The sequence below is a fragment of the Leptinotarsa decemlineata genome, unplaced genomic scaffold (genome assembly GCF_025532065.1).
Source record: "Leptinotarsa decemlineata unplaced genomic scaffold, Ldec_3_MD MMD2_P_RNA_scaffold_7, whole genome shotgun sequence".
Classification (NCBI taxonomy): Eukaryota; Metazoa; Arthropoda; class Insecta; order Coleoptera; family Chrysomelidae; genus Leptinotarsa; species Leptinotarsa decemlineata.
The window spans coordinates 7,295,783-7,307,732 of NW_027412534.1; the positions used below are offsets into that span (position 1 = coordinate 7,295,783).

The 11,950-nt window shown below is 33.2% G+C and overlaps 1 protein-coding gene across 1 annotated transcript; it reads right to left on the reverse strand.

The window, feature by feature from the left end:
- Window positions 1-3,092: 3,092 nt before the first annotated feature.
- On the reverse strand, window positions 3,093-7,868 carry LOC111516271 (uncharacterized). The gene is made up of 2 exons (XM_023172448.2): window positions 7,771-7,868; window positions 3,093-7,716 (listed from the first exon to the last, which is right to left on the reverse strand). The coding sequence occupies exon 2, from the start codon at window positions 7,707-7,709 to the stop codon at window positions 3,111-3,113; it is 4,599 nt and encodes a 1,532-aa protein (XP_023028216.2). The 5' UTR covers window positions 7,710-7,716; window positions 7,771-7,868; the 3' UTR covers window positions 3,093-3,110.
- Between the last annotated feature and the right edge of the window lie 4,082 nt (window positions 7,869-11,950).

The window sequence follows — 11,950 nt, forward strand, 5'->3', positions numbered from 1 at the left end:
TTGGCAAGCAGTTTTCATCAAATCGAGATGGCCGAAAATACAATCCAAAAAACGGCTTTCAATGTAGAGCACGGACACTACGAGTACTTGAGACTTCCGTATGGCCTTAAGAACGGTCCATCAAGTCTTCAGCGCGTATTAGACGAGGTTCTGAAAGACCTACAGAATAAGGTATGCATGATTTACATGGACGACATAATTATTTTCAGCACTGGACTCCAAGAACACATCCAAAACTTGAAATTGGTCTTCTCTAAATTACGAGAGGCACAAGATCCAACTGGATAAATCGGAGTTTCTTAGAAAAGAGGTAGAATTTTTGGGTCATTTTATTACGCCCGAAGGCATAAAACCAAACCCAAAGAAAATCAGAGCTGTTCAAAATTTTCCAATCCAAAAACACAACGGGAAATAAAGTCATTCCTAGGACTATTGAGATACTATCGAAAATTTATAAACAACTTTGCAAAACTAACAAAACCTCTCACAAGTTGTCTTAAAAAGAACGCAAAAGTTCAACACACTAATGTTTCAATACTTGTAAATCGGTATTGACTTCAGAACCGGTTCTCGCATACCCCGATTTTGAAAAGCCCTTCGAAGTTACAACTGATGCTTCAAATTACGCCCTTGGCGCCATTTTGTCACAAAATGGACACCCAATTTGCTACGCTTCTCGAACACTTGACCCACCTGAAATTAATTACTCAACTATCGAAAAAGAACTTCTTTCGATTGTATGGAGTTGCAAATATTTCAGACCATACCTTTTCGGCAGAAAGTTTACAATTTATTCAGACCACAAACCCCTTCAGTGGCTTTTCTCGCTAAAGGAGCCTAATTCAAGACTTGTGCGATGGCGTTTGAAATTAGAGGAATTCGACTACGTTGTAAAATATAAGAAAGGAATATGTAACCAAGCAGCGGATGCTCTTTCCAGAAATCCTCATACGAATGACTTCAATGCTATCGAAACACTTTCAGTTCAAAATAATCCTGGAGACATAACGAACTTATCGACATCTATTTGAATAACGATAATATTCCAGTCTTAGACAACGACATTCTCAATGAAGTCCTGGAACCGCAAGAATCGAAAAAACATATTAACATATTATCTGATATTCAAATTTTTCCCCCAAAATTAAATGAAATCGAAAAAACATCAGATTCACAAACCGCTCACATTTCTCTCGAAGACCCTGTCTTTCAAATTCCCATTTCAGAAAGACCAGTAAATACATATAAAAATCAAATAATTGTAGCTATTGGTGACATAGAAAAACTTAAATGTAGAATAGAAAAGGTATTCGAGAATTTGCGATCTTATATTACCATACCCTCTAAAAATATGAGCGAGAATATTGTTGAACTCATTAAAGAATATATCGATCCAAAACAAACATTTGCCTTCCATTTTAAAAACCCAGCAGTCTCACAAATGTTCAATACAACAATCCAAAATTTACTCAAGAATTCTTTATTCAAAATTGTTCATTGTCCAACATTCTTAGAGGATGTAGAAACATCGAAAGAACAGAAAGAGAAACTTAAATGCTATCACATTGAGAAAACATGCCATAGAGGTATAAATGAAAAGTGGACATCCCTCAGTTCACGATTTTATTGGCCAAAAATGGCAGAAGACATACAAAATTATATTAATATGAGTTAAAAAGTTATTTTCTCGTTCCAATCATTTAATTCGGCAAACACCAACCGCTTTTTTCTGAAATGTCACTAGTAACTAACCTAGAAATAGAAGAATGTCACCAGGAGAAACATTCGTTTTCAAATTAAGTTCTTTATAAGGAAAATATTCAATATTGAAGTGAAAACTGTCAAAGAAGGAGGGATAAGGTGTAAAGGTGACCTAGTGAATAAATGTTTGTGTTTTTAAATAGTTTATTTTATGAAAACGAAGGCTGAAAAGTATCCTTTTCTGAACTTTGGAGGGCCGTAACTTTGTAAATAAGGGAGGGCGCCGCTTTTTTCTTTCGGATTCGTAATCTATGCATCAAAATATGTAAGTACACTCAAACAATTTTTCAAAATCGCCGGGTAACCTCAAAACAAAAATTTACCGAAACAATAATATAATATAAAGCAAGAATATAAAGCAATTTCTAAATACTCAGGAGCAAACATTATTGGTACCACCAACTCAAAAATGAAGAAAAAAAATTATTTCTCTAATTTTAACGATTTATACTGGAACATTGAAGTTTATATGTACTCACTGAAGAGAAATATGCATTGAAGAAAACAATTTTATAACCTCATAGCGTCTATTGTAAATGATATTTACTGTGAGACTGCAAATTTACAATTTCAAGAAAATTTGGTTCAATTAACATTCACCTTTCCAGCTCTACAACTCTTAAACTGTTGATTGGAGTATTTGCTCAAAGGAACTTTTTTCTAGCAAATTCATTTCCCTATAAAATTACTGAAAAAAACTTATCGATACCGAAAAACCTGAAAAAAATTTCTCGTGTTAAGTATTTATAAGTGAAATATAATTTTCGAATGAGCAATGCCTATAAATGACTTGAATTTTTTTTCCAACGAAAATTTCCTTTCTATGAATAATCAGATTTTAAGGTAGGACCGAGAAAACAAAACATCGCCCAAAAATGAAACCATGTATTAATTTTCAACAAATATTCAAATTTATTATGGGTTTCCATTGATGAACTAACATTTTTGACTAGATTTTTTATTTTTATCTATTATTTTCATTATCGGATACATCAGTACAATACTGTGGTCGATCATAAGACCGAAACAATAGACTTATGGTATGTTTTCGAATGTGTTCGAATGAAAATTAGAAATTCATCTAGAGAAAACTGCATTGATTGTTGTTTCATGTCTCCCATTCTTTCAGTGAAGAATAGCTACATTTTGACATGCTTTCCTTCCACAGAAGTATATGAAATTTGAAGAAAAGTAATTGATGCTAATCGACCAAATTTTTGTCAATGTTGACAATATAAGTTAATTGAAATTGGCATTAGATATTCAAGACAAACACTACAATAAAATTTCTCTTTGAAGGTATTTCCCGCATAGGGAATAAAGGTCTTAAGTTGTTAGTTGGGGATGTTTTATTCAATAATTTGACAAAATTGTGATTTGAAATAAACAGGAACTGGATCTTTAATCATTTTTCGAAAACGGTCACATTCTTCTTTCCATCGCGCAACTTTTCCTAAAAATGTTAATTTTATTTGGTGACACTTGCATTTTTTTTCTTTCTCAGGTGGTTTTGTGACATCATGAGTTTCAGTTTTCTCCGTACTCATATTCCCATTATTTTCTATAATGTCCTTCAAGAAAGCATTCGTCAGAGCAATTGAAGATATGTCGAAATCTTCAATTGAACAATTTCGAAAATTTGATAAAAGAGCATCTGCTTTTTTGGAGTCTAGTACTTTTTTAATGACCCTGATTGTTGTATAAAGGAGCTCTTTTTTCTGAACTTGTTTATATTTTGTCAGACATACGTTTTCTCCCGTGATAGTCTTATTCAAATATCTTTCCGCATAACTTTCGGAATAATGTTTTTTGAATTGTATGAAATGAAGATGTTTGCGTTTCATTTTGATTTTTTCGATTATGGAATCAGATTCATTTCTTTTCTTCGAATCAATCATACTTTTCGACCAAAATTGTACTCCAGAAGTTCTATTAATGACAAATAGTTTTTTGTAAATATTGTTTTTATAATGATTGCAACCAAAAGCATTATGAGGTCCGTTCAAGAAACTCGTGTTTCTTTTACAGTTGCCTTCATAATCAGAGTAAAAATGTTTATTGTAACTATCTTGAGCATGCAAGAATTGGGACGTTGGGTCGAATTTTTTGTTCATAAAGGGGCTAATATTGAATGAACAAATATAATTTGATCCACATACGTTACAATGCTTGTCAAATTCAACCTTTTTGTCACTTATTTCGGTTGATACATCGGTACCTATTTTCAGCGTTAATGTATCATTTGCATGTCGAGAGAGACATACATCGTTATCCAAATAAACTTTCAAGTCATCATTGGGATTATAAGAGACTGTTGCATAATATAGGTGTTCGTATGAAAATAACAAAGAAATGTAAACGTAACCGTCCATCATTTCTTTCGACTCGTATACAGTACTGGAAATCTTAGTGCCATCAGGAAATTTGACAATTTGAGTTCCCATTTTATCTAAAATGATCCGTAATCCATCTTCTCTTTCGAAATAAATTTCTTCTGCCAAAAAATCTTGTTCGCAGGTCGTGTAGAACAGTTTCTTCTGAGTGATATGGTTTTTTTCCAGAGTTGTTTTGGTACCGTCAAATCGTAGTAACATCCTTCTTAAATACGGTACCTGCATATTTTCAAGAACCTGAGATAGATCTTCTCTAATGATATATCCCTTTTTGGTCTGGAAACAAGCTCTTCTACTGGAATAACGGCGACTTCGTGTACTATCTTTTATTATTTCGGTAATTTTCTTTCGGTAATCGTTAATGTTTTTGCAATGACATGTTTTGAGGTTGGATTGTCTGATGTGGTCATTTTCACTATCTGGCTTTTCAAAAGTAATGATGTCTCCATTGGATTTCAATAGAGTAATGGTGCCGTCTGTTTTCTTTATCAAGACAGTACCTTCTCTCGTGAAGAGTCTAAATTCCTCGTTGTTTACTAATGGAAGGTATATATATTCCTGTTTCAGTTCTACCAAATTATCATTGATTTGCGATGGATAACAACTTATATATAAGCCATTTGGTAAACAAATACGAAAATCAACTGTTTTTTCCACTGCTAAATTAGATTTTGTATCATTTGTGTTTACAAATCTTTTACTGAATGCTTCAGACGATGGTTTCTGAGCGACTTCATCTATGAATCTCCTGAGAATACCACTGAGAGGTATTTCGGATCTGTTTTCAAGTCTTCTTAAGAATTTCATGTTGTTACCAACCTTATATACTGAATAATTTCCATCAATTGCATCTTTCAAATTGTTGAATACATTCGGTTCAAATGAATTTATATTATGTGGTGTACTATAATTACTATTTTTAGTAAAATCGTCCATGTTGACGGTTATGACTTTGATGTTGGCATTATTGAAAATCGAAATACCCATTTCAGTATCATCGATCCCTGGTTCTTCATTGGTTTCGGAAGAAACTTCTATCCTTGGTGAAATATTTGGTTTAGTTTTTTTCATGTGATCTTGCAATATAAATGTTATTACGGTTTTGTTTTTCAGAGTACAGTGGAAAGTGTAGTCGCTCAATATTTTCGAATGTAACGTGAGGATATTACCCATACAAGTCAAGTTCACTGAACATCTGGATTCATTATCGATCATTCCAGTATTTTCTACTACGATTTTTACATTATCGTGACTGCAGAAAGTAGTCCTAGCACCTCTGACACAATGGTATTTAGTTCCTAAATCATATCCCAAAAATTGTTTATTATTTACTGATTCACTTGGTTCATTCATCCCATTACCATTAGTAGGATCGATTCGGATTTGCTCACGAATACTTTCAGAAGGTGACATTTCTTCTACTTTTGTGCATTTGTCCATATCTTCTTCAAGTATCATTTTGGAATTGAGCAGATATCTATAGTCCTTATACAAATCAAGGTTTTTCATCAGCTCCACTCCTTCGCAGTTCTCTCCGAATTCACCTTTGCTGTTATTTTTCAACGACGTGTTTTCTTCCAGCCATTTGGATTGTTCTACTAGCACATACTTACAGAAATCTCTCAAACAGACTGGAGTTACTACTGCTTCTTCAAAAAATTTAGTATTGGTACCAAATCCTCCAAGGTTATCGGACAGTTGTATCAACAAGTCATCAGTTTCAGGAGAGTACTTGGAATCTATATAAAGGTAGGTTTGCTTTGCTCTCAATAGCTCTTGTGATAGAATTTCCGAAGACAGTTGTTCTTTCCAAAGATATTTCATGGGAGATGGGTCATATAGGTTTGTTGAAATATCACATTCAGAACCATCATTAACTATTCCTGGTTTCAACATATTTTCAAACTCTATGCGGTTATAAGTTGAAAGATATTCTGCTGAATTACTGTATGAAAGAACTTCAGAAGAACTTGTATCTATCAAAGCACTGAATAGACACAGGTACAAGAAATGCTCCATTATGTCGGTTTCAACTTGTTTTTTTCTAATGGAAGGATCAATATCATGTTTATGACATATATCATGAAACGTTCTCTCAATTTTCTTGAGAATGTTGAATGGAAATGCATTTTTCCAAACATTAGTCAATAGTTCGACTACTAACGCACCGCAATTTCTATATTCCTTCAATAAAATCTGGTTTATGTCATTCTCATGTACGATGTAGGAAGTCAAACGTTTTGGGAAAAATTTGTCTCTATAATTTCGACTAGATCTCGAATGCTCATTCAAATGAAGGGGATTCGTACATTCTATGAATTTTACTGGCTGTTGAGGCTTTTCATTTTCGATATTGAATCTTTCGAGCACATTTATGTTTACACTTCTAGAATCGATTTCTTCGAGAAGACTACTAAGAATCACGTGCTCGTCAACAAGCTCCGTGGGAATATGACTCAACAATCTATTATAGGTGTTCAAACAATCTACAGGCAACATTTCATTAATATTTTGAAATCTGTATGTTTTCATATGTCGTATGTAATTCAAATGTTTGTATTTAATATCAGAAATTCTTTTCAAGATATTCAGAAGTCCCTCGAAAATCTCCACATAATTACTGCCAGAAATATTGTACTTCATAAGGATACTATTTTCAAATGAATTCGATCTTTCAGGGCCATCAAAATAGTTTGATACCTCTTTCCAGAAAGTTTTGTAATGGTTTGACTTATTTTCCCCAGTTTCGCATTTATTATTTGTTGAAGAACTAGTATACTCTATCCTAATTATTGCACTGATGGGTATTTTATGATTGGAAATCAACTCTTTCAGAAGGAATGGATCATAGAATCCATGAAAAATATAAAACCATCTTTGACTGGATATATCGTCATCGAAAACAATTTTATTGTCACCATCTAACTTGGACAAATTGATAGTTTCGAAAATAGTACTTTCAATGACCGATTTTTCACATATTTTTGGTTTACTTCTTTTTGTATCTACATTAATTGATGGAGACATGGGTTTTTTGACTTCATCTTTCACATCAGTTTTTTTTAAACCTTCACTTTTTTTCGTGTAGATAGAAAGATTTTGAAGCTCATTTTCCAAACATTTTCTCCTTTCCATTCTATTAATTTTTTTCTCGTAATGCTGATACATTACTTCGAACAGTTTCAATTTTATTAGTTGAGCTAGTTTATTCAATTGCAAATTTTGATTCTTAATAAACTCTTGTTTAGTTTCTTGTATAATATCTTCCAAATAGAGTTTAACTAGCATGGGAACAGCAGATTCTGAAAAGTTTTCCAACATATTTATTACTTCATCGTGAGTTATGAAAGTTGCACATGATATTTCTTCATATATTATAGAGGCATTGATGATTTCCCTCATTATTTCGTTTGTTTCTTCATCTGCTTCTGCAATAAAGATAATTTCAAAAAACTTTTCGGGACAAATTCTTGTCAACTCTAAATTTGCCAAAAAATTATAAATTGCATTTTCTTTTTCGGGGGTAGTATCCCTTCTACGTTTCTTAGGTGGCATGGTTGAACTGAAATGAATTTTGAATAAATTTTATTGAAAATCGTTTAGTCCTTTATACTACCTCGGAATCAAAAATAGAAAATTGTCTCTCAGAATTCTAAATCGTTTTGAGGTTGTCAAAACTGTCAAAACTGTCTGTCAAGGTTACTGAAACATGAGGTTTGATTGAAGATTGAAAATAGAGAAAGATATTCACAGAATGTTGAGAAAATATCACTAGATCTTACTGAATAAAAATGGAGGAAAATACCGATGTAGTATATTGTACCTAGATCATTGAATATTTTTTTTTTCGAAGGTAAATTGAAAAATGTCACATTTTTGGGAAAATTGTACCCACTTTGTGTGATAGTCACGGATTTTTGCATTTTTTTCTGGATAGTAGGAATTCAGAAAAAAAATTTCAGTCGGACTCGATTAGTTTTTGAAATATAGCCTGTGAAAGTATCAAAATGACGTAATTTTTTTCAGCACTGACATTTTAAATATTGAGGTGGAGAGAATAACCGAACAAAAAATAACCGAGCTCTGCGTATGGAATGCAATGACTTTGACATTTAAAAACTTTCTAAAAAAATTGGGGTTCACACAGATTTCCGCAATTAGAAATATTGAAATTTAGAGAGAGAACAGATAACAAAAAAAGACAATCGCAACAAATGTCAATGACATATAACATTTCATCTAACCTGACCTTAGAATTTAAAAACATATTTTTGAATATTTATTTTGAAAAAAACTATCTTTCCTCACCATCTAACCCAACCTCTGAATTTTGTAACAAACGTATTTTCAAATATTCAATTTTTAAAAAACTATCTATTCTCAACATCTAACGTGACCTTCGAATTCTAAAAGGAACGTATTCCCAATTATTTGACTAAAAAACATTTATCCTCAACATCTAATCGGACTTCCTGATTCGAAAAAGAGCGTATTTTCGAAAATCTAACTTTGAAGAAACCATCTTCTGACCTACTAAATTGACATCTAACCTGACCTCCGAATTCAAAAACGAACTTATTCTCTAATATTTAACTTTGAAAAAACTATCTTTTTCTAACATTCAACCTGACCTACTAATTGAAAACATCATGTATTTTAGAAAAGGGATAGAAAAGGGTACAATGATTTGGAAAAAGATGTGTAAATGAAAAATATGTGAATTGCACTCGTTTAGTGCTGTAAAAAATGGTAAAATATTACATCATCAAAGTGTGATAGGCTATATCTCGAAAACTAATTGAGTCCGACTAAATATAAAAAGTGTTCTGTATTCCCACCATATCAGAAAAAATCGCAAAAATTCGTGAATATCTAATAAAGTAATATTTTATTTTTTAACAAATTACATTTGGAATATTGAAATTTAGAAAGAAAAAAGCTTACCAAAAAAAAGAAGACCGCAACAAATGCAATGACATATAACATTCCATCTAACTTGATCTTACAATTCTAAAACGAACGTATTTTCGAATATTCAGTTTTGAAAAACTATCAATCCTCAACAACCGAGCAGACATTTTTTTAAATATCACTAGAGTTCTACCCTAACACCAAACAAGATTGAACTTGAAGATGATGAAAATGAAAAACTGGAATGCGATTTTGTTTTGTTGAGTGGTGCGTTGTCATATGACTATCATTGTATTGTCAATATTCTATAGGATATTTTGAATTTTTTTGATATGGCCGAACAGTTTACATTCAATGAATATGCAGATATGCATGTATTTTCTGGACGAGCATTTTGTAATGCTGCAGAAGCTCGTCGTCTGTATTCCGAGCATTTTCCCAATCGAACGGTACCGTCAAGAGAAACATTCGAGCGTGTCGATCGCAGCTTGAGGGAGACAGGTATGTAATAATTGATAATTAATTTGAGCACGTTGTTTTATTTCGATTTATTGTAGGTACAGTTTTGCCAAAACGAGGTGGTGAGGGCGCTCCTAGGACTGTACGTACCGTTGTATTGAAGGAAAATATTTTGGAAGCCGTCGCTGATGATCCTTCAATGAGCATCAGAAATCTATCAGAACAGTTCCATACATCCAAGTCCACTATTCATAGAATATCTAGGGAACAACTGCTCCACCCATTTCACATCCAGAAGGTACATGCCATGACACCTCAAGATTTTCCAGCACGACTGGAATATGCCAATTGGTTCATGGATAGGCAAAGAGAGGATATGACTTTTATTCATCGAGTTTTATTCACTGATGAAGCAGGTTTCAGTAGAGATGGAGTTATCAACTCTCATAATCTCCATTTATGGGCCGAAGAAAATCCCCATGGGATATTGCAAACCAAACACCAACGGGAATTCAACGTGAATGTTTGGGCTGGTATCATAGGAAACCATCTTATAGGACCATTCGTTCTACAGGACCGATTGAATGGAGAACGTTATTTGGAGTTCATTCAGAACGATTTGAATGGACTTTTGGAACATGTTCCATTGCAAACCCGAGGAGATATGTGGTTTATGCATGATGGCGGTCCTCCTCATTTTAGTTTGATTGTGCGTGATCATCTGAACCATATTTTCCACAATAGATGGATTGGTAGAGGTGGGCCATATTCATGGCCATCGCGGTCTCCGGATTCAAATCCATTGGATTTCTTTCTGTGGGGGCATCTAAAAAGCCTTGTTTACGCTACACCTATTCACACAAGAGATGCATTGTTGAATAGAATAACATTACATTGTGAAGCCATACGAAACGACCCTGGAATGCTATTTCAAGTACAGAGAGGGTGTCTTCGCAGACTAAGAAAATGTATAGAGAGAGAGAAGGTGGTCATATCGAGCAGTTTCTGTAGCGGATTTTTCATTTCTGTTTGCTCTTGAGGCTCTTGAGTTTCGTTAGTTAAACGTGTTTGCATTATAAAAATTCGTTATGAACATTTTACCTATCATTTCCATTTTCCTTAAAAACTAATATTTTCGAATAATGGTAGACATCTCAGGATAAATGTTGTTGAATTAACGTTATCATTATTATTTCTGCTTTGATAATTATTCATTTCAAATAATGGTGGACGAGCGGGTTTGATGTCGTCGAGTAGAACTACATTTCTATCAAGACTCGTTGCTCCGATCGAATTTCCACACGAGTACTTTTATTCATAAAATTGTCCAAGTAACCTTATTTTGTTGAAAAATATTGAAAATTATCTGTCATTTCAAAGTTTTGGGGTGTGGACCATCGGGGGTAGTCCGTTCCTGACTTTGTAGCAAAACAACTGACTCCTGCATGAAAGCTCATCGACGGAATTCATTTGTTTAGTCAATTACCAAAATTTGGATGATTTTGAATATTCATTTGAAAAGTTACCAAAGAAAAACATTTTTCATTTTGTAACTTCGAGGGCCCGTTACTTGGTAACGAAGGATTTTAGGAAAAAAAGTTATATGAAGTACTGGTTATATTTTGACCCCATCTATACATTCCCGAGAGGAAAAGAGGAAGTCCAAGGACACCCTGTATATCTGCAATAGCAATTGTGCGCAGTCAATTTGGATCATTTTGTATATCTTTTCAATAAATGTTTTCCCACAATCGTTTGTAATTGAATATCTTCAGGTCATAAACTCAATAGAAACATTTTTGATAAAATTCTAATTAACTGCTGAACTGTGATTTTGAATTTGTGCGGTTAGCTCACTTGAAGTGTTCCAAAGGCCTTGTGAATCGTACATAAGTATAACGATTATCGGCCATTCACCAACTCAATCAGAGCTGATTTAAGATACAGTTGAAGTGATGAAAAATGCACATCTATCATAAAAAAATAGGCGATGAAATATAGTTTTATTAGCATTACTCTCTTTTTCGATTGAAAAACAAAGAAGGAACAGTTGAAGTTTACCTGTATTATAAAAAAGCTCTCATTTGGACGATAACTTGCACTCAGTACATGGAAATGTGATAAACGAGTAGTACGTATTTTTTTACTTCAGACCGTTTCATTGTAGAGATCTGATTTGTTCGAAAGAGGTGGGGTATTACCAGTGGAATTGGGGTAGTGTCAAGAGGCCCGGAAGAGGCCCTGTTTTCAGAAATTTCACTAGTTCGGACTTCCATTGTCTGATATATAAAATGATTTAAAATCCCTGAAACAACTAGAAAAAGAATAATTAAAAATAAATAGCTGTGAATAACAATTATATTAAGCAAAAAAACCTGAAATGAAATGATAGTGAAATGAAATACAAGTAAAAAATAAAACAATTG